General features: G+C 39.4%; 1 protein-coding gene across 9 annotated transcripts in view; it reads left to right on the top strand.

Moving 5' to 3' along the window:
• Positions 1-27,547, top strand: part of PHLDB2 (pleckstrin homology like domain family B member 2) — a 67,030-nt gene that overhangs the window by 24,513 nt on the left and 14,970 nt on the right. For 3 of the 9 annotated variants that reach the window (XM_033051585.1, XM_033051586.1, XM_033051584.1), the window contains exons 5-14: positions 1,129-1,272; positions 2,114-2,251; positions 11,411-11,539; positions 15,070-15,225; positions 15,979-16,089; positions 16,793-16,882; positions 19,992-20,135; positions 20,905-21,078; positions 21,709-21,849; positions 22,484-22,583. In XM_033051585.1, the coding sequence (XP_032907476.1) occupies positions 1,129-1,272; positions 2,114-2,251; positions 11,411-11,539; positions 15,070-15,225; positions 15,979-16,089; positions 16,793-16,882; positions 19,992-20,135; positions 20,905-21,078; positions 21,709-21,849; positions 22,484-22,583 (1,327 nt within the window). The remainder of the gene's footprint in view (positions 1-1,128; positions 1,273-2,113; positions 2,252-11,410; positions 11,540-15,069; positions 15,226-15,978; positions 16,090-16,792; positions 16,883-19,991; positions 20,136-20,904; positions 21,079-21,708; positions 21,850-22,483; positions 22,584-27,547) is intronic. The other 6 variants (XM_033051591.1, XM_033051590.1, XM_033051587.1 and 3 more) reach the window with 5 other exon arrangements.

Here is a 27,547-nt window from a genome sequence, read left to right as displayed (position 1 = left end):
TGAAAAGATGGTAACACATTTCACTTACAAGCTGCTGTGGTCTTGCATTTCTTTCTCATTTGTTGCTTTCTTCATGCAAGTCAGGGATCCTATTTTAAATGTTGATTAGGAAGCTGAAATCAAAGATGTTATGTCAGCATTATCCAAACAGGAGACTGGACAAAAAGAGGCTTTGCTGCAGGGATTACTATTGCTAAATCAAGGAATACCATTCATTCATTCATTGTAAAGGGAGTTTGCTAAGCCCTGAGAAAAGCAGCAGCAAGCAACTGCGTCAATGAAGTGCAGCTTGTTTTAAAATACTGAGCTCAGATTTGCTCAGGATGAAATGCCTGCTCTCAGAGTAGCCATTCAGTACCTGGCTGAGCCTCTCTTGAGCAGGGCTGTGTGGCCCAGAGGTGCCTGCAAAGCCCTGCACTCAGCTCACCTCTAATCCTGGTTGGGCATACTGAGCCAGCACCTTCCCAGAGGAAGTGGATTGCAAACCCCTGGGGTCAGGTGAATGTGAAGAAAGCATGTCAAACTCAGTACTGTTTGAGCTACTGTTGGATGGTGTAAGGTCACAGGTATTTTCTTCATAATCTTGTTTAATTCGAGGTATCTAGTAAGGAAATGGCAGTGAAAAAGGAGCATTAAGGCATTCCTCCGTGCTGCCTGGGGAGATGGAACCAACTTTTGTTCTTATTTTACAGAATCCATCTTAATGGCTGGTTACAAAAATGTCCTATCCTACCTCCTGGCCTGTATTAAATGAACAGCTGAAATTTACATTAAAAGCGTCTTCATCTGTCTGTGTTATTTTTATGAGGGAAAAATTGGATTTTTACAACCCAAATAGCACAGCATGTAAAGGATTCTCAATGGTTAAGTTTTAGTAATTCCTTTAGAATGGATAGTATTTACTGTTAAGTATAGTATTTACTTCCAATGCCTGGAAGTAAAGTATCATGTTTGTTTCTCTTGTACACCTCCTAAATATAGAAATAGCAATACAGTAGATAGGAAATATGTGATGGGTTCAAAACCAACAGTGCCATCCTTGTCTAAAATGAAAACCATATGAAAGGGGGGAGGAAAGACAGTGTTTACCTCTTTTTCTAATGAACCTCTTGTGATGTGCAACTGCAGATACCTGAGTGCACCAGTGAAGAGCAGAGAAGGCAGGAGCTTGGTCGACTGGAGGAGGAACGCATAGTAATACTGAATAACTTGGAAGAACTTGAGCAGAAGATCAAAGATTTAAATGACCAGATGGATGAATCCTCAAGAGAGGTATGAAAATGTGGTTTTGGTCTTCAATGTCTTGCCTGTTAAATGTTTCTGCATAGCACAAGTCTGGTGGGTTGAGGAGGGCACTTGTGGATGTGTGTAGCCTTCATATTCTGTGCTTTATCACATCACAAACCTGGCAGTCTCCTGGTATGAAGGGTATTTTTCTCCAGCTGAGGGGATGCTTATGATGCTTGGATTAGCCTTTCCCAGCTGTAACCATTACACTCTGCAGTGGAATTGGAACAATCTTGCTTGTTTAATGGTCACTCAGTTGATCCAAATACCTTGTGTCACTCAGGAGTTTTATGGTGGCATCTCCTGTGACTGTTTAAAGAGAAAGGAAGTGAGACAACTTCCTTTCAAACCTCCTTGGCTTTACAGTGGCAAGGGTATGTTGGCACCCTCTTGACTTCTGGAATCTCACAGTTGCAAACTGAGCTGGCCAGGCATTTGGGCTGTGCCTGCTCCAATTATCAGCAACAGGAAAGAAACAGCTGTTCCAGAAGGGTTTCCTACAGAGCCTGGGCACAGAGACAGTATCATAGCAGGAGGAAGCACAGAGAAGAGTTAGAAAACAAAAACTTTTGGAAAAAAGAATCTTCAAGCTAAAGTTGGTTTGGACTTTATTTTGCAGTGTTTTATGGTGCAGTTTTACTTTTTGTGACCTCTTTTTAACTTTTGTGTCAGAAAAGCCTACGGGGTTATTTTTTTCCCCTCCCCTTTTTAAAAAAAAAATATTTCGCTCTTGTGAACCAACTCATTCCCCTCCCCCCAGAAAATAATGTGTATCAAGATTTCTTCTGAGTCTGGACTGCCTCTGAAAGATGTTTTGTGTTCCTAGTTGGATATGGAATGTGCCCTTTTGGATGGGGAACAGAAATCTGAAACAACAGAGCTGCTAAAGGAGAAGGAAATATTGGATCATCTAAACAGAAAAATAGCTGAACTGGAGAGAAATGTTATTGGTGAAAAGACAAAGGTAATTCAGTTATAGTAGCCTGCTGTGTGCTCTGTTCCCCTTGATTTTCAAAATATATTTATGTGGTTAATATTAATGGAGCTTATTTGATTAAATACTGCCTGTAAGTAAATCTGCTTGATAAATATGGAAGAAAAAAAAATTGTTTTGCCATAATTTCCTTTAACAGTATTGTTTTCCAAGGTATGATTCACAAGCAAAATATAGTAAGCTAAAGTAAAAAGACCTGACCTACTGTGAAGATAATTTTATTAATTAAATGACTATACAGGGTTTGTTACTTGGATTTTCTGTTGTTGAAAAGAAGAGTGTTAAGTGAACAGTTCCAGTACCCTTCATTATATAATTCGGGGGGAAAAAAAAATCAAAATTCTTTTCTCAGTAAAGGAACAAAATGAAAAAGGGTGCAGTTTTTATCTAATATCATATAGAATATATAAGACATCCATCTAGTATGTAATTGTAAAGTAATTATATTGGGTTTTTTTGGGTTTTTTTTGCTGAGTGGCTATTTAAGCACTGTAGAATATTGCCTCTGTAATTAAGTCTCAGAAATTAATTAGTTTGATATAAAGTCACATACTTACTTGCTCTCAACTACACAAGAATTAGATAGGCATGTATTTCCAAAATAAGATAGCAGTTTAAGAGGATTTAAAGTGCAGAAATGGAAAGGGCCTGCAAGTTGCATCCCTCAAACCAGGGAGTGCTGGTTCCCTCCAGGCATGCAGTGCCCTTCTCCACAGGGGATGTGCCATGGCCAATAATACCTCAAGGTCAGGAAGTTTTTCCAGGGATTTCAGCCAGTGTTGTTTCCTTTTTAAATTTCATCCTCTACCTCATAATTTAGACCTGTCACTTGTGGAAATGCTCTAGCTAGTCTCTTCTCTTTCCTTAAGCTTTCCAGAAATACCTGAAGTCTTCTGCATTTTTTGCTTAGAAAAGCTGCATGTTTTCACAGTTCCCATTTAATTCACACCTTACAGTTTGCATTGTTTTATTCTGAGCTTTCTGTCTTCGATTTCTGCCTGCCCTGTCAGGAACCTGGCTGCTGTTTTGTGGCTGTCCTTATCAAGCCTGTGTCTGAAAAGGAGAATGGGGCTCCCACATCTCCACTCTGTGGGGAGACAGTGCACATCCAGCTTGTGTTTGAACCTCCCTGGACTTCCCTGTCCACACTTCTCCTTAGGCTTGTGTATCCCTCACTGATCCTTCAGCTCTCAGTGTTGCCTGTGGTCACATTTTAAGTTGCCTATGGGACATGTATCATATTTGCTTTTTAGCAGAGACGTGAGTTTAAAGTGGGTATCAGCAGATAGGGTGTGCAACCAGATCCCTTTCAAAAGGATGCTGCTGGAAGTTTTGGTTGGTAAGTGGTAATAAATAACATGTTCAGAAATTCAAGAGATCTTTTGTCTTCTGTATTGGCTTTCCAGTAGCCTGAAAGTTCAGTTAAACTAATGGAAATTATTGTAAAATCTGGAGGAAATTTCAATTTCCTTGCAGCCACCTGTTAGTGTGTAGGTAGCAGTGAGAAAATTCAAATGACAGGTCTCGTTTAAATTTTCAGTTGAAATGAAACATGGAAAGCAGCCTATAAAAAGCACTTTTTGTTTAAAAGGCAAGTTCACTCAAAACATTTTTTTCTGTATGAGGCATGGCACTCGTCAGATCAGCTGCAAAATTTTAGTTGTATTTTCTTTTGTGTTCCTCTTTGTTTTAAACAAACAAACCCAGCTGTGAGTGTGTGCTCTAAATGTCAAACCATGACTCAGTTTAATATTGAAATTATCTTTTTAGTTTTTTGGGGCTCTTTTTTTGGTTTGGTTTTTTTTTTTAATATTTCTGAAAGCATTTCATTAAGCAAAAGTTTAAAATAGAAATGGGAGACAGGCTTCTACAAGGGGAGTAAAACCTAAAGTGACAGCTGAAGTGTTCTGGGGAAAGCAGAGTCAGCCAGCAAAACAGATGGCACTGATCCTGTCAACAAATAAAAGTTCTGGCTGGCTTGAAACAGTAGCATTTTTAAAGTTTGGTTATTGTGTCTATGTTAATGCAGATCTGATGCTAGGTAGTCAACATCTTGGCTCTGTAGTAATAGAGGATCAACCCCCACCCACAAGAAGGGGGCTTGGGTCGAAGTGATAGCTGATCCCTTTTGCTGAAATAATTTGAAACTTAGGAAAGGATTAAAGGCTTGGGTGTTGACCAGGAGTTTCCACTCTGCTGATGGTACTTTTTTTGTGTTGTGTCTTCCTAAGTGTCCCAGTGTCCATAGGTTGGTCACAGTTTCTATTATTTGCCTGAATGTTTCTCCCCTACTGACTCCTGAGGTCTTGGTTTTGGTGGGGCTTCAAGGCAAGAAGCTGTTGGGGTCCCATATCTCAAAGAGCAGTCACATTTCTGCCAGGCTAAGGGAGTGATGCCTGAATACACCACAAGGTGTTCCTTGTCTGGAGGAGAGAGGAGGAGTTCATTCCACTTGTGAGACGATGGTGGGGCATTAGTGCTGTGTATGACAGCACTTGTCTGTGGAGCAACTTGAGCATCTCATGGAATTTGCCACTGATCTTGGCACCTGTTTGACAGGAAACTCCTGCCTGCTTGAGTCTCATCCTTACTTTTGCACCTGTTTGAAGAAACCTGTGAAATTCTTAAAAATCTACTTTCTGGGCCATGTACTTGAAATGGGCTGCAGGTAGAAGCTCCTGTACTACCTTCTACCTGCCTATTTGGGGTTTTTTAAGTTCCTATTTTTTTCAAATGCACTGTGCACATTTCATTTAGGTGACAACACAAAGTTTTGCCAACTTTTTCAGAGTATTAAAGCCACAATTTTTAGTCCTTGCAAGGCAAAAGAATTGGTTGGAAAGTCGGAAGACAGGAGTGGATTCAGGTTTGGGCTGTGCTCTTTGCTGTGGTGCAATGCCTCTGTGTCCCAGCCCCTTGTTGTAAACCAGGGATGTATTTTGTGAGGGAGTTTGTACATTCTGTGTTAAGCTGCACGCTGGTCTCATCCGAGTCCCATGCTCAACACTCTCAGATCATGAGGCAGGACTAAGTGAAGCACTGGGGAAGTTGGTGCAGTGCACACCCTCAGGTGAGTTGAAAGCATTCCCTTGCCATTGTAAGGAGTGAAGCAACTTGTGTTGGTTTACTTGGGTTTTGAAAATCAGATCTGTGGGTAATTGCCATTTCAAAAAGATGAGAGAACCTTTTAGCACCTCACAGGACTTCCTTTCCCCCTTCCCTTTCCCCCCTCCCTTTCCCCCTTCCCTTTCCCCCCTCCCTTTCCCCCCTCCCTTTCCCCCCTCCCTTTCCCCCTTCGCTTTCCCCCTTCGCTTTCCCCCTTCGCTTTCCCCCTTCGCTTTCCCCCTTCGCTTTCCCCCTTCGCTTTCCCCCTTCGCTTTCCCCCTTCGCTTTCCCCCTTCACTTTCCCCCTTCGCTTTCCCCCTTCGCTTTCCCCCTTCCCTTTCCCCCTTCCTTCGCCCTCTCTGCAGAAAAAGATGACAACCTACATGTGTGACTATCAGCTATTTAAGCTATTAATCACAAGTTCCATTTATGCAGAGAGAGCCCTGATAATTCCTTACTAACACAATTTGACAGATACAGCTTGAAGCTCTCTGGGAAAGAGCTTAGTTACAGATCTTGAAAAAATTACTGAGCACAGCCTGGTGTAGAGAGAGCTGAGCTGGGCAGTAGCCACAATGAGCAAGCAGGTGAAGCTTTTTCCTGCTCCCTGTAGTTACCATGGCAGTCCTGTCCCTGGTGTTTCCAGTGGAAAGCACCTCAGGTCCAGGGTGCTGTTCACATTTATGACTTCCTTCCAATGAGCTCATGAGACTTAGATCAGAATTGACATTTGTCTATAAGGAAATTGGAGAAAATTGTGTTTGCCCTATTGGATGTCATCCAGCTCTGCAGTGTACTTTGTTTTTGCACAGTGCCTCCGTGATCTGTGCCATTTTAAAACGTGCATATGTGGAGAAGGATGGTTAATGATTCCCCAAACCCCATGTCTCCAAGTAAAGCATGAGGCTAAAAGTAACAGATAGCCAGGGAAAGAAAAAATAGATCAGTAAGAATGAATAAACAAGAATAGCTGAAAATTAGTAGTGGATTCAACAGATGTGCTGTGGGAGGTAACCACAACTAAAAGGGAGTTTTGGGAGACTGTTTCAAAACAAATATTTATGCAAAAGTTGAGACTCTTAAAAAAGAGAGGGAGATTATTCCTTTTTTTCTAGAGGACCTTTGCCTTTTGCCATGGAGAAATATGTACTCTGGAACTCCTTTATCAGCCCAGGCTTCCTGTCCCTCTTCAAGAGCAGAAAACGGGAACAGCTGGCAGGGGATAACTCATCATTTTTGGAATAGATTTAATTTTGTCCACATGCTTTTGTGGAAATATTTTTTCAGTCATTAACAGAAAATCCCAAACATGCCAAAACATTTGAAGCTCAGCTTTGTTGCTGAATTAGTACCACAAAGACTTGCAATAATAGAGTCAAGGAAAAAGCAGCTGTCTGGTGAGCCACCACCAATGAAAGTTAAATATACCGGTTGCCTCTCTCCTCAATCCTTTCTCTTCTGGATGCAAAATTCCTGCTGCTGGATTTTATCCTGATGAATCTGAAAATTTATGTCTTGTGGCATAGCCTCTTAAATATTTACTGGTCAGATTCCAGTTCAGCAAGATGTAAGCAAGTATTTTAAAAGGATGAGCTTCCATGGCCATAACATTTTGTCTACCTCCTTAAGACACAACACACAAGTTTAAATGTTAGAGGAATACTTGTATCTGCTGATATATCCACATAAGTATATCCTGTAGAGAGAACACTGACCACAAAGATGATTACAAAGACTCAAGGAGAAAAAACAGAATTCATGAGCTTTCTTTTAAAACATTCATGAGAGAAATATCAGAATGGGTTGTACCCCTAATGGAGTCCTCTTACTGTCATCTAGATGTTGAAGACTATAAGAATTGGAATTTTCTGACTTGAATGTTTTTTCTTGTGGTCTGGATGATTGTTTCCTCATTTACACTCATGAAGGAGAGCAGTACTTTAGAATCATGGGCTTTCTTTTGCTCCTCCCACATCTGTTCACTAGGACAACACATTGCAGTGGTCAGAGAATGAGCTTAGAAATTCAAAAAAAAATTAACTTGTCCTAGTAGCAGGTTAATGTGTGCACCTATTGGGATTTTTTTACTTGAAGCAGAAGGATCGCTTACTCTGATTTAAGATGCTTTTTAACAGTAGATTAATGCATGCATCTGAAATAAAACCATTGAGATCTCTTGTATAGATGCCATCACTGAATACAAACTGTTATATAATAAATTAGTTAACATTCTTACAGAAAAAAGAAGGCTTGTTGTTATGAACAACCTTTTTCTGTCTCACTGTGCTCCTTTTCAAATGCCTGGCATACTTTTTATTTTCTCATCTTAGTAGCTTTTGTCATGAAATTGACAGGGATTTAGTGACAAATAATTAAATTGTGGCAAGTCTAATGCATCTGTTCTTAAAGAGATCAAGGATTGCAAGAAAGAATAGTCAGAAAATACAGAAAAGGAGCATGTACAGTTTGCACGGGAGACTGTTTTATTCCAGTGGGGTTTTCTGGTCAGTTTTATGCAGTTACATTTCTCAGAAACCTGTGAGACTTTGTGAGACCAGCTAATTCCATACTGAGAGGGACTGAGCGTGCACATCTGAAGTTTAGTTTGGGGTATGAGTTGTTGCTACCTTAAAACAGGATGATTTATAGGTGAGATGGGCTGAAGAAGATCCTGGAGTACTTCAGAGTGGATCATGGAAAGTATTAGAAGTGAATCATTGAGCTTGTTGGATTTTTTTCTTTCATTTACCTTGTAGGCTTATTTACAATTTCTCTAATTTGGGTTTTGTAGGGTGAGTTTTTTGTCCAGTTTTTAGCTGGGTTTTCAAGAATTTTTCTCTATTTCATCCAATTTAATTTCTTCAGCATTCCTATGAGTTTATGCAGGAAAGTTGGTTCAGAGGACACATGTCCATGCAACCACATCTTGCTCTACAATTTTAGTCAGCCAACCTGCCTGCAATAGCAAACTGGGGGGAAAGACAAATGGAAAAGTAGCAGTTCTCTGCAGAAAGAGTTTGGAAAATCACTAAGACTTGAAGTAGCAGTATTGATCAGGCACAGGGCATATTTAACCACTGGAGACAACACTGAAGCAATTTTTTCTCCTCCTTCCTGTTGTTCCCATTCCTGTAGGGGCTATGATTGCCTTTGATACTATCCTTTTCTCTCCTGTCTGACATGATCATCTATGAGATGTGTTGTGTAGAATAGCCTTTGGTTTTTTGATCTTTCTTTGCCCTGAAATAAATTCTACCAGATCTAAAGATTGATTTCTTATTCTGACCCATGTTGCTCACTTATGGTCGGTGTTCATACCATGTGTTCTCTGCTGACATCCCGACTCTGCCTTTGGGGACAGTGTCACATGTCAGTTCTTTCTCCTGCTACCCATCACAATTCCCAGAAATACTCCAGAACTGACCCAAGCATTGCCCCAGCATCATCAAACCCCAAGTCAGCCCTGCTTTGTGTTTGGGCTGACCCCAAATTGATAACATGCAGGTAGAGGCAGACCATGGACCAAGCTGGGCAGGAGGCAAAGAGCAGATGTTGCACTTGTTTTCTCTGGAAATAGGGTGTTAAGAATTCAGCCAGACTGCAGCTGATGTGCCTCTGGCATCCACGCTGGGGCTGTCTGCAGAGAAGTATTAACCAAGTCCCAGCTCCTGTGGTTAAATGGGGATGAGCAGCAGGAGCTTGGGTTCTGTTCCCAGCCATGCCGCCAGCTGCTCTGGAGCAAACAGATGTGGAGTCAGCCACAGACCTTGCCTGGCTACATCTTGGCTTGCTAGGTCAGAATATTTGCCTTTCTAGAAGAACTTGCCTTGATTCACTCATAGAAAGCACAGTATGGAAAATTTCTCATTCACATCTCTTTTCTCATTCTCATTCAAATTGCATTTTGTGAATTAAGTGGACTTCACCAGTGCACAGCCTGAGACATCAGTGAACTCCACAGCTGCAAAACATGTAATGCCTCTCATTGCTGAAAGTGGTATTTCCTGTTAAGACTGCACATTTTGAAGGGAGCCAGTTTGGTGGGATGTTAGCACTTCCTATGCTATAAATAGACCAGATGAGTATCGCTTTCAATCTCAAAGGAATACATTTCTAATTTCTTGAGGCATGTAACAGTATCTCCGGCAGGATTCTCAGGGAGTTTCATCCTTGCTGATGCCGTCTCCTCACACTTGAGGTTTGACCTGCTTGATGAATGAGCATGCTTGTGGCAGTGCACAGACATTTAGAGAGCTGTTTATAGCTTCAGAGGCACAGCAGCTCAGGTCAGAGAAGTCCCTGCTGCTTTGGAGGGCTAGGTGGGCAGAAAAGGCAAGTGCGAAACAAGGTGGCAGACTGTGGGCTGAATGTTAAATGGCCAGCAGAGTTTGTGAAGAGGGGAATGCCAGTTTATTCACAGCTTTCCTTCCATGCTGGAAGTAAGGATGTTTCAGCAAATGGGGCTTCTTGGGGACAGGGGTCTAGAGGTGACCTCATAGGAGCTTCATGCTTCTGCCTCACTGTGCAGCTCCCTCGTGCTGCATCCTCTTATTCCTGACCCCTGCTGTTAATAAGGCAGGGGCTACTACAGGAATGCTCATTTTCACTAGCTTAATAAAACGTGTTTGTGTTCAGCATATTGTTCATCTGATTGCACGAGCTGAGAAGATGCACATGTAAATGAACATAATGGAGCTGGGACTCTGGTTGACACTGGACTTGAATAAAAAGTCTTCCTGTTGTTTCTAGATACTGGGAAAACTGAATCCCAGCCCCTGATCTCACTCAGATTTAGAGATAAAATCATAAAGAAAGCAGGCAGCTAACACAGGTTTATTGCCGTGCCTCTGCCATGCATAAGGGTTTGAGCAAAGAGGAAGTTTTCCCACAGTTTGAAATGGAGTAGTCAGCATACTGCTAATATTTGAATATTAAGGAGAGCTAGAGACCATCTGGAAGGAGGTGCATTACCACAGAACAGCAAATAGGAAAAGAAAGCTATACAGGTGTGATGCTAGAGCCTGGCTTCAGGGACTTACTTGATTATTTATGCCTGGCATATCAGGCATAAATTGGGTTTTTTCCAGTTATTAATTGCTTAATTGTAGAAAATGCATCTACCATGTCAGTCAGTGTAGATGTAAGTGAAAGACATTGAAAAGATGTTCTGTGCTCTGATTTATTGTTTCCCAAACCTTGGTCCACAGAAAAATAACAGTCTAGAGGCAAGCTTTAAGTGATGTGCAGCCAGTCTTTGGAGCAGTGTTGCACAGAAAATCGTGCAGTGTTTGATTACAAAGATTAAAAGGCCAAAGGCTTGGGAGGGTGAGAAGCAGCGTGCTGGGTGCTGCTGCTTGAGTGGAACAAAAGGAAAGCTGAACTAGTTGGAGGGGACCAGGGAAACTGTCCCCTGTGATCCCCACAAACAGGTTACAGTTCCTATATCCTGAAGCAAATTTGCTGGATCACTTGGTGGTTTTGCTGCAACAGGATTGCCTGGCCAAGAGTTATTTCTTTATAAGCTCTATCTCATTCTGGCTTTTCACTGCTTGCTAAATGTACTTATCTGTACAGAGCCACAGAGGCATGAAACTCATTCTCCTGGGAAGCTCCATTTCTCCCTCACTGCCAAACTGCAGTCATTTTCCATCCACTTTGCTTTCTAAAAGCCACTCTTTCTCTCTCAGCTTCATTAGTTACCTCACTAACATGGCTACAGTTCCCTTATTTAATTTTTTTTTTTACATTAGGTGAGACAAGTGTTTGGGTGGGGGGCTTTAACAGCATCATCCAGGCACAGGTCCAAAGCACAGTGATGAGGGAGAGAATTAATCACCCCACTAAAATGATGAATGTTTTGTTTTGATCCTTTTGCATCCCACCACTGCATTTACACTAACAAGGTTTCTGTCTCTGACCTGCCAGCTCCTACTGTTCAGGAAGGTTTTGCCACACACTGTCATAATCACTAACAACTGCTTGGGTTTGAAGGTAATTGTCTTTATTTTCTGGTTCATGCTTCAGGAAAAATTAAAACTTGATGCTGAGAGGGAAAAACTAGAGAGGCTTCAGGAGCTTTACTCCGAGCAGAAGACGCAGCTTGATAATTGCCCTGAGTCCATGAGGGAACAGTTACAGCAGCAGCTGAAGAGGGTCAGTAGCAAGTTTCAAGATTGCACTAATTTTTTTTTCTTTTGTTTTGTTGACTTTTAATTTTCTTTTATTTGTTTATTTATTTTTGTAGTTAAGTGTAACATTTTCTCTTTCAAGTATCCAGTGTCTGGACATATTTGCAACTTAGAATTGTAATAGTCATGAGGGTTACGGATTTGTTTTTTTTTTTTTTTTATGGAATGCTTGTAATAGATTATGTGCATGACACCAAATGAGTAATGGGCAAATGTGTGGATTAGAAATCATTTGGTGTTGAATGTTTCTAAAGCTTTGGGTCACTTGCCTGTAATGAGCTCTTAGACCTGTTGGGTGATGTAGACGCTGTTGTGGTGGATGGTGGAACATCATTCTTTACTGTGTGAGCAAAGACAGGAATTGACCATCTGGGTGAAGCCATGGATAACTTCCTTTTTTCAGTCTATAACTTAGCTGTTAGCCTGAACTGTACTTGGAAAAATTCATTTTGAAGATTTTACCATTTACTAAGATAGCTTAATTTTGTTCTATATTCTCAACAGTGTCACACTGGTATAATTCAACTTTTCCTAAAGTCTAACTGCAGCTTGATTTTAGTTTGTATTATTTGTAAGCAGAAAAACTACAATATTATCAATGAAAGAAGCCTTACTTTCTGTGGAAAAATCTTAGTATTCATTAGCCTTAAGTGGGTTATACAGCACATATAATTAGCTTTAGCGGGTGGGAAAAATAATTCTAAAAGCATCAGTATGGGAAGCTCAAGAGGCCATCTAAAAGTTAAATATTTTTTTCTGTCTTGGGTGTTTATATGAAGAATAAAGGCTGTAAAAGCAGTAAGAAAAACAAAGGCTTTTCTGCTTTATAAGAAATATTCTTTAGATGTTTTATTTGCAAAATTATTTTTTGTTTTTTCAAAGAGCAAAAAATAAAAAAGCCCAGCTTTGGAAACCGCAATGTTAAATTCTCATTTGCTACAGAAAGTGTGTGCTGGTTTTTAGACACTTAGATTTTTGTATGTTATCTTAAAAAAAAGGGGAGTGTTATGTAATGTCTCATACATATTAAAAGGAAAAGGAAGCTTTCCCTCTGCAGTCACATGCTTGAATGTATTAATTCATGAAATGCTGCAGTCTTGTTGCTGTGGGATGGCAGTAGATCTCTTTTCATTATTGACCACCAAAAGACTTCTAAAAATGTGTTTGGTTAAATTTTCTTTTTTTTATTGTTTTTTTGTTCATTGCAAGTTGTCTTAATAATGATTTTGGATTTGAAAGTGGAACAAAACTTGAAATGTGAGGGTGTAGTTAAGTGTCCAATTAGTTTTACTCCATATTATTCCAGGCCAGTTGTAATGGGAGTTTGCTGTGGCTGCTGTGGTCAATGCAGTAGAGGTTGTCACTGAATTAGTGCCCAGCAGCTCTCAAACTCATCTCAAGTGTGAGAGCAATCATGAAATGATTGTAAGTATTGTACCCAAAATAGAGAAAATATCTTCCCCAAAAATAACTGGGCTCCCAACAAAAGAAAGACATGGATCTGCTGGAGTGAGTTCAGAGGAGGCCACAAAGATGAGCAGAGAGCTGGAGCACTGCTCTTGTGAGCAGTGGCTGGGAGAGCTGCCTTCAGCTGGAAAAGAGAAGGCTCCAGGGAGCCCTTGCAGCACCTTCCAGTACCTAGAGGGGTCTTCTGGGAAGCTGGAGAGCTGCCTTTTAAAAGAGATGGGGTAATGGCTTTGAACTGAAATAAAGGAGGTTCATATTAGATGTTGGGAAGAAATTTTTTTACTCAGAGGTCAGTATGGCACTGGAACAGGTGGCCCAGAAAACTTGTAGACTCCTCATCCCTGGAAGTGTTAAAAGCCAGGCTGGATGGGACTTTGAGCAGCTTGGTCCAGTGTAAGGTTCCCTGCCCTGGCAGGGGTTTGCAATGAGATGATCTTTAAGGTCCCTTCCAACCAAACCATCCTGTGAAATACCTGAGTCAGCAACACATTCTGTTGTGCTACTTTACTGACAACAAGGAGGGCATGAAGGAGACAAATTCCCTTGTGGTTTTCTGGGGCTTCAGTGCCTTGGTAATTTGTGCCCAGGGGAGTGGGCAGCCAATTTCACTGTAGCAGCTGGCTGCAAGGTGGGTCTGGAACTTGGGTTGGGGTTGGCAGCTGGCAAATTCTTGCTTCCCTGTGTCTGAAATGCACATACACTCTCCCTGTTGGGCAGGAGGTGTGTTTTAAATGCCCCCAGTTGGCTTTTTCATTATCAGTTGCCTTTTATGAAGTCTGTTCTACTGCCTCAGTAGCAATTATTGCTGTGTACAATAGGCTGAATTTACTGACTTTCATGGCCCCATGGGTTTTTTGGGGATGCTGAAGATATCTGACCAGTTCTGTACTGCAGGTAACTGCTTTCCTATGAATTTAACCCACACCTTTGCTTTTGATCTCTTCACTATCTCCTACAAGTGAAGACCACATCTTTGGAGAGAAAGGGAAAGATGCTTGTATTCCATGTAGTGACTTGGATTCTTCAGTTTCTGCATCCTGTCTTTCTCTGGTACACTGGAACCTGGTTTCAAATTCATTTTATAGAGACCTACCTTAATAGGTGTGTTAGGTAGGCAGGTTAGTAGCCACTAACCTTGGCCTTAGGTTGAAATAAGAAAAGGAACAAGTTTGCATTCCTTCCAGGATGTAGGTTTTCTTGTGTAGCAAGTCATGTCCTTATTTTAGACAGCCTTACCATTTACTAATGCTGCAATTATTAAACACACCCTTTTCTTCAGGATTCTGAAACTTGCAAGCAGGAATTCATATTATGAATAAACAGATGTTGCAAGAGGAAGATTAGTATTCATTTCTTGTGCTGAAAAACACCATGAGTTTTATCTTAGCATCCCTAAGCAGAAGGCAGGTGTGTTTTTCTTGGTTCATTTCTGCAGCATTCAACTTCTTCTTTTTCTGACAAAACATGATATCAGTCCAGGGGAATGCATAAAAGTGGGTTGATACTTTTTCTGAAGTACTGTACCTGCTGGCTAGGGTGGATGACTAGAGTCCTGAACTGCACAGAGAGCAATTTTCAGCAGTTAATTCCATGTGCATTCTCCAGGGGTACTGGTGTGATACTTTGTCCTTTTTGGTTGGAAAGGAAATGCCCTCTGAGTTTGGCATGTGACAGCCTCACCAGGTGGGTTCAGGCTTTGCTGGTGTCCCAGCCAGGCTACAGCACAGCCCAGCCAGCTTGGGAGGCTCTGCTTGCTCTGAGTGCTGCAGAACAACTCCTGCACTGTGCAGGTGCTTCTTGGCAAGGGGGACAGCAGGAGTGATGGAGAAAGGAACATTACAATCATAATTAGCCCTATTTGCTCTCTTATTATGCAAATAGTTCATTAAAAGTATTGCGATCCTGGTGAGACGTAGGAAATACACAAATATAATTTTAGGTTTGTTTGTTTGTAAGAACCTCTACTGTGGTGTCAGTGAAAGCATGATTATGTTTTTTTAATATTATCTTTTTCTTTTTTTCCTTAAGGATGCTGATATTCTGGACATAGAAAGCAAACACTTTGAAGATTTAGAATTTCAGCAGCTTGAACATGAAAGCAGGTTAGATGAAGAGAAGGAAAATCTGACACAACAGCTCCTGCATGAAGTAGCTGAATATCAGCGCAGCATTGTCAGCAGAAAGGTGAGAGTGCCAACACTCAATTAATTTGTTCTCTGTTGCTGAGCATAAAGGCAAGGAAATGGAATCTACAGTCTGCTCATCTGCAAGAAATAATGCAAAATGTTCCTCTTTGAAAGAGTTTTTGAAGCAGAGCAAAGACAATGGCCCAATGACATCCCACACAGTTCAAATAATGCACTTATCCAAGAAGAAAGGAATTAATAACATTTCATGCCCTGTGTGCATATTTCATGTGAAAATCAAACCCTCTAATTTGCTCCAGAAAAGTACCAAAGATTTTTTTTTTCCTCTTTAAGAAAGGAGATTTGTACTCTCTGAACAAAACTACAGTTATTTTAGGCTTCTAATTGATTTTGCTGTTTTGTTAAAGTAATAGTCAAATACCAAATTAAGAAAATACAGTTATTTTAAAAATTAGTTATAAAGGTCCCATCTCAATCAATTAAATGCCACTTTTTTTCAGAAATCAAAGGTTGTATCTCTAAACCAGTTCTGTTCATTATATGGATGCTTGTCACTACATTATCAAAGAATATATATAATTATTCTTTTGTCTCTTGAATAAGTTTTCTCTTTACTGTCTAATTCTTATTTAATTATCTCTTTCAGAGCATTGAGCTGTCATGCAAAAACTTATTTTCCTGCTGCTTAGTCACACATATGAATAAGTGAACTTTCATGAATAGGATCTTTGCTGCAGGTTGTCTTGAGATTTGAAAATAAATCATGTAAATTTTGATTTTCTTATATTAGGAAAAGATTTCTGCTCTCAAAAAACAAGCCAATCATATTGTCCAACAAGCACAAAGAGAACAAGATCATTTTGTAAAAGAGAAAAACAACTTAATAATGATGCTGCAAAGGGTAAGTTTTTTTTGTCTTTCAAACATTTTTAGCATGCAATAAAAGAGCATTTCATAGAATAAAAAAATGTAGAGCGCAAGAAGAGCATCAGTTGTGCACAGGATACCAAGTTGGTAATAATGTGACAGACATTCACCTTTAAAAAAAAGGAAATCTTTTGCTGTCAATCAGCAGATATTCTTAAGAGAAAACACTGCTGGTGTTTGATAACCAAGAGTGTTTTTAGAGGTGCTGTCTTTCCCACCCACATGCTGAAGCTGTGCTCCCTGTGTGCCTGCTGGGACTGCACAGAGTGCTCAGATCTTTGGCTTGTGATAGCCCCTGTGAGTCCATGAGATGAGTTACTTCATATCAGCTAACATCTGGTTAATGAGAAGCTGGCATGAACCCTTCACGTCTGTTTTATGTTCTGCTTTTAATCATGAGAGAAACCATGTTCAGCTCACTAAGCAGAATCATCATTTTCACAATGCTGAAGGAGCACTTACTTGGTTTGGCTGTGGTTGTTAAATAAAGTCTTTCATTTGTTTTTGTTCTCTACCTCCATTTTTTGTTCAGTTCTTTTCTAAAAGGATGAAGCTGAAGCTCTGCTGTGCAGTTTCGCCCTTCTATCCCAGTGTGTTTCTTCACATAGTTAAGGAAATGATTAACATTTTCACTACATGGCTGTTGGTATTTAATATAAAATGTCTGATTTTAACAGGAAAAAGAAAATCTCTGTAATCTGGAAAAGAAATATTCCACACTTTCTGGAGGAAAGGGATTTCCTGTCAGTCCCAATAGTCTGAAAGAGGTAAAGAGTTTCTCTGCTTTTGACGTTACCATAACTAACTTTGATACACAAGCACTTCAGTATGTAGCATTTAGTGAAGTAATCAAATCTTTACAAAGTAATTTCATACATTTTTTTTTTAACTTATTCATAGACGTCTAAATTCATCAGTGAGCAAAAATAGCTTCTCTTGACGTTCTTCTAAATGTAACTGGTCTTGCTTTAATCTCTTGCTGTGGAGAAATTATTGTTTTTATGTGTGTGGAGTGTGTGTCTGTCTAATTTTCTCAAAATAGACAATTAAACCTCATTGAAGTGAAGAAGAATGAGATCTGGGATTAGCTGTTCAAGTAAAAATACAGTTTTGGTCTTATTTTTGCACTTGTAGATTTTATCATTGCTTCCCCTCCCTTATTCTAAGGCTCTTTGCTAAAGCATGACAAATGTACATTTTGTTCTTTTTAAAAAGCATTGATTTGAAGACTTTGAGCTATTGTGGTTCTAAGATACGTATTGAGCTATTTATTTCACTTTTTTGAACTGTTAGAGAAAGCAGAAAATTTAGCATTTAAAATATACTGGTAGGCATCTATGGCTGCTTGGTTAACTTCTGCTTAAGAGTTCTGACTGGACTTGCTGGATCTGTTTGTATTGAAGCCCTGAACAAAGTCTGACACATCTAATGATGTAGGTGTCGCTCTGGGAACTTGGGGTCTTGAAGTCTAAAGCAACCTTTCAGCACCTGGGAACTGGGGTCTTGCTTACATGATCTCCCAGCTCCTAGTGTGCAGTTTCTCATGCCAATGGGATTGAGCACCCTCCCTTGCTTGCTTAGACTTTCAGTGTCCTAGGTTGTGTTCTGACCTGGACATCTGACCTCCCACCAGGACATCTGGCAAGTCTAAGCTTCATGTTTTCCTGTTGAGATGGATCTACCTATTCTCTCACTAGAGATTGGGTGCTGTCTGGTTGGTTTTTTTCACATACACTTCATGGCTTGTTTACATACCTCAAAATGCAGCTACAGTAAGTGAGGCTGCATTCTTTATAATGGATTATTCAGTGATGTCATTCTGATCACTGCAGTGAAGGCAGTCAGGACTTACTCCAATAACAGAAGGAACAGCAAGGGTACCTGTTTCATCCTCAGTGTTTCCATAGGCTCTGTCCTACAAAAGAAATACCTTTGTCACATGTCATGCTTGTCTTGGTCCAGTTTAATTCTTCTCGGACTGTTCTGGCACCTTTAAAAACCAGGCACAAAGACAGGCTTGCAGAGGCTGCTGGCACAGCAGCTCGTTTCACTGTGGGGCTGCTCATGCATCAGTCGAGTCTGTGGTCCAGTGTTTGCCAGCCCTCTTCACCAAAGCACACATTTGTAACCCTCTGCCATCCATTGTGAGCTGACTCACAGCCTGCACAGCAAGAGAGTAACTGCCTCACATAAAGAAGCAGGATGCTTATCCCGCTACTTAAATAAGCAAGGAAAATCAATGCTGTTTAAAAGTTCGGCATTAAAATAATTACTTTGGTGACTAATGTGACTTGAAACCATTTATTTAATTAAATGTAACAGGGATCTGAGCTAGTGTACAGCAGAGTCATTTGTTCCTTACTTACTTTTTTATCCCCCTTCTAAATCCTCACAGTCAAAACGGAATGTTCTTCACATAAAGGTGGAAGTGTTTATATCTTTAGTATTAATATTGCATTACAGAATTGCTGAGTTTTGGTTACTGATAAACTGCCACTACAACATGGTTAAGCAAGATTTATCTTTATTCATACTGGACTCTATTTTACTGTACTGTTGTCACATGTTTGGAGAGATAAACTTTAGTATCTTAATCAGTTTCCTCAATTAATGGATTATCAAATAATATGAGAGTTAAGATTTGCCTCCCATTTGTGGAGTGCTTTGTTCACTGTATGATACATAATTTTCCAGAATTGTCTTATCTGCTTGAAATAACTGATATCATACATTGAAAATTATGCTAATAGATAGTAATGTTGGTATTTCTTTTCAAGTTGTCTTCTATGATCATTGATAAATTTAGGCATTTCTAAAAAGAAGAAATACTATAGCAGTCTGTGGCTTCTCTTATGGAATTGGTGAAGTATACACACTGGTATGTCACTGTGTTGGTGCAGTAATAGACACTGCCCTTGCCACACACTGTCAGTGTGAAAGCAGCTTTACATCTTGATTTAAAAATAAACATGTTTCTAGCTCATCTTTATGACATCGCTTCAAAAGTGATTTACTCTTCCTTTTGCATAGCCTTGTTTTCTATGGATAAGACATTAGGACATTTGACTGTGTACAGCCTGGCATCCTATGCACAATGGATTAGAATCCATATTTTACTTTCTAAAAAACATTTGTGCACTTAATACCAAAATACACGCAATAACTACGTTTTGCCATCATATCTTCAATCTGCTTGCATAAATCTCAGCAGGCACACTAATGTTCCTGCCATCCCTATCCCTCAGTCATCATTTTCTGTATGACTGCTTAATTTAAAAAAAAAAAAAAGCAAATTGTCATGGCTGCAGGGCTAACACTAACAGCATCTTACCTGGTTCTTCTGGTAACATATAAAAGTTAGAAGTGTCTTCCAGACGATGCAAAAGGAAGATGTGTTAGTGTAATTTATGGGAATGGCTTGTCCTTATAGATGTTCTTCCCAGTTCTGTTAGTCATTCAATATACTCAAATTAGCCCAATAGACAAGAAACAAATCAGGTTATTTAATCAGAGCCAAAAAAATATTAAGATTTCAGAATAAGATTTATTCTTCCTTTTCACCCAGTCTGCTTTCCTGAGAAAGAACTACATAATTTCTAAAGGGTATTTGCATTTTAGTAAAATCTTTTGGACACTTAATTACATTTTGATTACACAAATGCTTTTGGAATTAAATTAAGAATAATTTTCAGAATGCAAGTATTTAACATTCAAAAATCTTGATGCTAATTTTATTTTATTTATGATGAAGTAGTTCAATGATAACAAATATTTGGCTGAATCACCCTAAACTAACTTTCATTGTACTGGATACATTAATACTCTTGCATGTCTTTTGGCTTTTGCTCCTTTTAACTTCTGAATTCCTCCTTTTAGGGCTATATCAGTGTAAGTGAAATTAGTGAGCTGTATGGCAATTCCACGAATATATCCCCTTCCACTCAGACCCCCTCAGATGTTGAAGCAGTTGCCACTGAGCCTTCCACGGCTGTGCTGACGAGCCAGCCACAAAATAAAGAGGTTTGTTTGAGAGACATTTCCCTTTGTTTGCATTGTTCTTTCATGGCTGCCTTTTTTATTTTCTTTATTTTTGATATTTTGGTAATTCAACATGTAACAAACTGACCCTAAAGCAAACTGCCCTCTGCCAGTTACCAAGTCAGATAACAGGTTAATAGTAAAGCTGAAGGACTGCTCCAGCTGTAAAGTGTCTTTGATGAGGTAAAAACCTGAATTTTTATGACCCAAGCAGCGCTAAGTGACAAATTTTGCCTGCCAAACACTGTAATGTAATGCACATTTGGGAAACCATCTGTGGACAAGCTTATGTCAACTGGACTAGTGGTGTTCAGGTGTTCATTTTGTAGCTTCTTATTCTTCCCCCCCTGCAACCTGGTAGAAGTATATCTTGAATTGTTCTGGGAGATGAATAGCTTCTACCTGTCTTAGCTGTTCCATGGAGTCTGTCCGGTCTGTTTTCTAGCTTACCTTCTTTTCTTCATTCTTTGTGAAATTTTGAATAAATCCCCTTTTAAAGGATCAGAATAACCTTATAATTGTAAAGCCACATGCTTTTGCATTGCAATAAGGCAGAAGCTGGTTTAGAATTTGGCATTTGTGTGCTACTTCTGGTAGCCCAGCATGCCTTGAGAGTTGCAATAGAGTACACCTCCTTTCCTGCTAAACGCTCCAACAAACACAGTGCTAAAACTGCAGCTTTTATGTGCCGTATCTTTTGAGAAATTCCAAAAAGAAAACTCTGTGTGTAATTTCTCTTTTTTCTATAAAGCTAAGATCACCTCTCTGTTCTGGATTTGTGTTTCCTCACTCTCTTTCTCCTCGCTCTATTGCTCAACTTCCATCAGTCCATTGGCCTGAGGTCATGGCTACTCATGTAGATGCTATTCCTTTATCTGATACACCTCCACCTCTGCCAGCTAAGAAACACCGCAGGCAACAACAGGTAACAGATTCAAAGCTGATAACTTGGGATTATTTCATTTTGTTTGCTTTTGTTATGGTGGCCACAAAGTTGATTTATGTGTCAGGACTTTAGAGTGATAGGCTGTAGAGTGTTGCACTTAAAGGCACTGCTCATTTAAAAATCAACATGATGTATTATAGAATGTTTCTAAACAAAAATTTACCTTATATTGCAGAGGCAAATATTAATATTCAGGAGTCATTGTAACTGTCAGAGGACTTGCAGCAATAATGCATGTGTGAAACCCTAAATTAATTTTTCATATACATTTGAACAATGCCTTTCAAGAGCTGTATTGGTTTTAAGCCACCAGTTCATTAGAATAATTTCTAAGGAAAAGTTTTCCTTTGTACTTGGGTTCCACCTGTACACTAGACTTGAATATTTAACACAAAAGAAAAGGTACAGGGACATAAAAATCCATAAAATGTACATATGAATTGAATGCATTTTTTTAAATCAGCATGAATTTAATGGGATGGAAAGCACTGTGAACCAGGAGTATGTTAGATTTTGCTCTTTCCAGACTATCAGTATTTTCCATATAGAGTATAACTGAGCAAGCACATCAATTCATTTTGTCAAAACTCTACCAAATTCCCCGTGAAGCATTTCAGAAGCCTGGAGGAGCGCAAGAAGCAGCACAGGGAGTGCTCGTACCTGAGCGACACCTTGCCCCGCAAGAAAACCACCCCGTCTGTGTCTCCCCACTTCAACAGCGCCACGCTGGGACGCAGCATCGCAAACAAAGTACGTGGCTGCTGCTGCTTACTGTATCATTATTATTATTATTATTATTATTATTATTATTATTGTTATTATTGTTATTATTATTCTATTATTTCCTCCAGCCTCTGCAGGAAATCCTCTGTTGGGTTAGAGGGAAGGCTGGGTAGCACCCTAAGCTTTATGTAACACCCCCAAATTCACGCATGACTTTTGAAATTACTTTGGGTTTATTAACAAATGGGAATGTATATGAAACCTTCTGTACTCCCAGCCATTCTTCTGACCTCTGGAAATGCAGTGCTGTAGTACATTAATCATAAATACATGATTTCTGTCTCAAGGATTGTATTTTGGGGTTGGTTTAAATTGATTCTAGAGGCATAACTTGTTTTCTTTCCTACTGGAGGCCTCTAAATGGTAAAGTTATATATAAGTGAAAATGCTCTTTATTTGTGACATGGTGAATCAATAAACAGCAGGAAGGTGGAGCTACTACTTTGAAAACATTTTGGCCTAATAGAGATTGTACACAATTGAAACATTGATGGCTGATTGATATGACATGACATTAATATCCATGACAAAGCACATTATTTTGCCATAAAATATGTCTTGAAATACAGTTTTAAGCACATATTTACAAAATTTCCTGCAGGGACATTTACCATTAGGACAGAGCAACAGCTGTGGCAGTGTACTTCCTCACTGCCTGGCAACCATGACCAAAGAGTCGGAGTCGAGAAGGATGCACAAAGGTAAGACCTTTTCATTGTTTCTTTTCTGTTTAAAATCAGTGTTCAGTTTTTCAGAAGTAAACCTGAAACTGTTGTTGCTATAATCAACAGGTCTGCAAAATAAAAGTTTATTTCTTTGTGACAAAAGCAAGCTCTAAATTAACTGATTTTTTAAAATATTGGCAAAATAAGAGGTTAATATTATCATGTAGGTGTATGTATAGTTTTTAAGTGCATGATCACCAAATATAATTCAGTAAACAAGAAAAGTATATTGAAAATACATGTTGTGTTAAGTAGGTAATTTCTGTGAGGGATTTTGAAGCAATATATTACATGTTCTTTCTTTTTTTCCCTTCCCTTTATTTTTAATGTTGGAATCTTAAGAATTGTTTTTCACAGGCACATGTTTTTGCCTGGATAAATACCCCAGAGAGAGATAACTTTGAGATGCTGTGACTGTGGTATTATAAGTAGTCTTAAATATTTGGGCTACAAAATAGGGAGAGAGCTGTTCTGATGGCTGTGTTTTTTAATAGGGACACAGCAATTCTGGATGCAGAAGCAAGCTGCAGCTCTGAAACATGATCTTGTAGGTTATGGGGGTTCTGTGTTGTTTGCTGACTTGAGTTGATACCTGTATTTTCTGCTTTAATGAGATGTATTATTCATCTGTGTCCCATCTTCAAAAGGAGGCACTCCTAGTCCATCTGTCAGTTTATTTTCTTTCCAGCATCTGCATCACCATTACTGATACCAGTGCAAGAGATGCTTGTGTAGAACTGCACTAACTGAGCCTGAGCTGAGCTAGATCCATCCCCTTGTTACAGGACTTGTCAGAGCTTGCAGCTCTTAAAGGTCAAGGCGATGACTCAGGGATGGAACAAGCAAGCTGAAAAAGGATCATGGCTTACTACAGCCCCTTTAGACAGCTGATCCACTTGTGATTTGTTGGTTTTGAGCTTTAGCTATGCAGCGGGCCTTACAAAGACCTGCAGTGTTGTGGCTTGTAACTTATTTTTACATATTTCAGGTGCAATACAAAAGGAGCTTCATGCTCAGCTTGGAAAGTGTCTTCGATATAATGTGTGTGCAAGGGTGGAATAGCTGGCAATTATGTTCAGACTCATCACTGTGATGTTATTTCAGTCTGAAAATCAATAGGGATGTTTTGGCTAAACTGTGACATGAGATCAAGTATTTAAAGTTGGAAGTATTTTCTGTAAAATGGCTGCAAAGAGTGTTAGTGTATGACCTAAAACACAATTTTAAAGTGTTGACAAACCTAACAGAGGCAAGGGTTTTAAAAATAGATCACTTTTAATGTTTAATTTTTTGGTCACTGTGCAATTAAGACAGTCTAAAAATAGGGTCAGATTTCTTGTCTTAAGAGTGAGAAAGAGAGAAGCCACACAAATCAAAATCTAATTATGGCCTGACAAAGAGAGGCAGGGGAGGAGAGAGATTTATTCATTGGGGCAGTTGGCATAGCACTTCTCATATGCTGTTGAGGAATCTTGTGCTCTACTGCTTGTCATACTAGTTGGCTGTTATTTTTTGAAAGATCCAGCAGTTTGAATGGAAATAGAAAATTATGAAGAGAGGGATTAATTTGTACTGAGAAAGAGGACAGTTCTAGATGTCCTTTACTGAAACAACAGCTTTTGCCAAAGCGAAACAGTGCTGCTGACAGGTGCTTTATTTGAACTGCCACAGGATTTTCAAAGTGTCATTAACAGGAAGGATATAGGAACACAAGGATCATTTGTGGCCTCTCTTAGTAGTTAACTCCCTTTCTGTTCAACCTCAAGCTCCCTGTATTTATTGCAATGGGAGGAACTTGAACAGTGTAACTGCTTTTCCACTGAAGTGCCACATTTCTAGGTAGGGAAAAGCTCCTTTGGGGAATCACACTACAAAAGTGTTTGCAGGGCTCTTTCTGCAGTGCAGTGCAGAACTCAGCAAGTACAGGAATATCCAAGTCAGGTAGCTGGAGTCAGACTCCAGAGTATTTCTATCCAGCTGTACAGAGAAACAGTCTTCAGGCACCTTTCTTTCAGCCTTATAAGTGAAGCCTTAATAGAAGTCCCTTCTGGTTTGAGCAGGGAAGGGACTGAGTTTAACTTAGTGAGATTTCTGGTTTCCCAGCACATTTCACACCCATACTCAGCACATGGAAGGAAAACAAACTTTCTTCAAAGTCAAAAATAAAGAAAGTGCATTCTGTGGAACAGTGAGATTTGGGTCGTGTTCTGAACATGATGTACTGCTTCAGAGTACCACACAGGACCACTGAAATGGAATATCATTGTCCATTAAAATTATGAAATCTTACTTGTCTTGCACTAATCAACAGGACTTGAGTCTGAGTAACGACTATTAATCAGACATCTTTAAATACATCTTTGAAAACCAAGCCAGATGTCATGTCAGTGGACATCCTTGGAGATGTTTTTTTAATTTCATCACTCAGTGATAAATGTTTATATTACAATAAATACAGTTTATTTATTGTAAAAGCACTCTTGAGGTAGATCAGGTTTGCCTTTTCACAATAAGTGAATATTTTTCAGAAGATTTACTGACAAATCGGTGGAACTCCATAAATGTATAGAGACTGGTTATACAAATCTTCCTGCTCCAAAAGTTAGTTGTTTACCTAGAAAAGGTTATGAATAGATAAAAAGTGTTTTCTATGTGTCATGTGTAGTGAGTCAGCACTTGCTTTCCTTGTGTTTCTTTCCCCACTTGACAGGTTTTCACACTCAGTTTTCTGTGGCCAAGGTGATCTATTGCAAACAACACAAGGGTCTTGGCTTCCTGATCCCTTGGGCATAGAGCTGCACCCAGTCAGTGCAGAGCCAGAGTCTCATGTGATAAATGCCACTTCATCCGCTCAGTCTGGAGCCCTGGCTATCAAGCAGTGACCCACACACTGCTATCCAAAGAGGATGATGTGCTCCAGATGTGGTGTTAGTGGCTTCCCATGCTCCTTAGGGCTGGACAGCATTGAGCAAAGTTCTAGACCAGATGTTCTGGTGTGTGCATGTAAATCTAAAAGCAACTGTATTCAAGGCTGGCTGGAGGCAGTAGCAGCTCAGCTGGTTTAAAGATATTGTCTGAGTGTTTTCATTAAACTAGTCATGGTCTGGAAGGAATTTTCTCTAATATGCTTTCTTCAGTTTTTCTTATTTCAATCCAAGAAGGTAACTGTAAAAGTCTGAGCTGAAAAAAAAAAGGCAAGTTAAAAGTGAAATCAGGAAATTGAAAACAGCCTCTTGGGTCTGAACATGGATTTCATGCATTTTCCTTTTCCAAGCAATATCTCTGAATAAATTTGAGCCTGGATGCAGTAATAAATATTTTCATGGATTTTTAAATACTAAATAGTCTTTATTCCAGGATTACCAAACCGTGTTCAGTCAGTCATATGAGTTCAAGGATTGTTATTGAAAGAAACAGTCACTGTCAGTAATCATGGGCTCAGTTAAGGGCAGCATAAATGTTTTAGAGGACACATATTTGTTATAAATCATTAGTGGAAAAAGGTATTTCTTAGCAGCCATTCATGAGGTAATTTTGAAAGACTGTATTTATAAATTCATCTGTGGCCATGCCTCTGTAACCAAACCACACACAAAGACAGGATGAAGAAACCAGTACTTGGCATGCTCTCGAGACTTTGCCCTGTGCAGGGGGATGCCTGGAGCTCCCAGGGAGCGCTGGGTGCTGAAGCTTGCACAAGGACGAGCAGCAGCAAGGAGAGGGGGCTGGCTAATGCAGTCCACTGACTGCAGGAGGGACTCAGAAGGGAAGAAGGAATGGTTAGCTGGGAATCGAGGTGTAAGACCAGACAGCCCTGGGAACAAAGCTGTTGGGACAGAGAATTTAGGTACCAGCAAGAGGATTATTTGTGTCCTTTCTAAGCTTTGTATGAAAAAAAAAAGTATACTGCAATGCAAGCAAGGGATATTTGTACAAACAATCTAGAAAGTTTTCAACACAGTCCAGCTTTTTTGTTTGTTTTTCACTCTTTTTCTTGTCGAACTCAGGAAAAACAAGAAAAGGTATGAAAATATCTCCTTCCCTGGCTGTATTTCTCATGTGATGTTTTTGCAAAAGTTGCATCAGCACTGTCAAGTAATTCCTAGACTCTTGAAAAACTTTAAAATAATTGTTAAATAATGACAGCATTTCAAAAATTCTTTTTCTCCTGCTGTCAAATAACCTGTCACAACAAAACTTCTGACTTAAGCTAATATCTGCAGAGCCATGGCTTTGCACAGGCCTAATTTTTTGCTTCTTTGCTCATAACCACACAAGTAGAGCAGAAAATTTAGAAATCTTTGCAGCTCTGTGGGTGACAATGACAAGGTAGACAGACTTGGGCTTCCTACTTTGGCATGTTTCCACACAACAAATGCATCTTGACATGTTAATGTCAGTCTTTTAAAAAGGATAAAAAAAAAAGAAAAAGAAGAAAGAATAGGAATAAAAGAAAAATATAAGAAAAATGTAATGGGATCATTTTCATAAAATACTAGAGGGTTTTTTACATACTTGACAGTGCCACTTTTAATAACAGCTTTCACCTTTAGTTCTACTCTCACCATAATTTTGTGGTGGTATTACCTGGATTTTGTGATTCTGCAGTAACTCCTTTGGGAAACTTTAATTACGTGGTTTTATGAATTTTTGCAATATTTTTCTGAACTGTATGGCTGTTAACATTGTTAAGTTTACAGGTTTGCTGCAGAGCAGTGGAACTCTGTAGTAAAACCAATGCAACAACAAATATTTTAGCTCTTGTATCAGGTTAGACTTAACTGATACAAATCTTGGCTTGTGGGAAATTTTAGTTAAGTGCTGGATCTTACAAGGAGTCTAATATTTTTAAGTGCATGTTGTGTGGATAGGCACCTGAGCAATTAAAAATTCCTTAAACAACAGATTGTGCCTGCCCAGTGTGAAGGTGTGGCAGTAAT

The sequence above is a fragment of the Catharus ustulatus genome, chromosome 2, assembly GCF_009819885.2.
Source record: "Catharus ustulatus isolate bCatUst1 chromosome 2, bCatUst1.pri.v2, whole genome shotgun sequence".
NCBI lineage: Eukaryota > Metazoa > Chordata > Aves > Passeriformes > Turdidae > Catharus > Catharus ustulatus.
The sequence above is the reverse complement of the archived record's forward strand: the minus strand, read 5'-3'. Positions and strand labels throughout refer to the sequence as shown.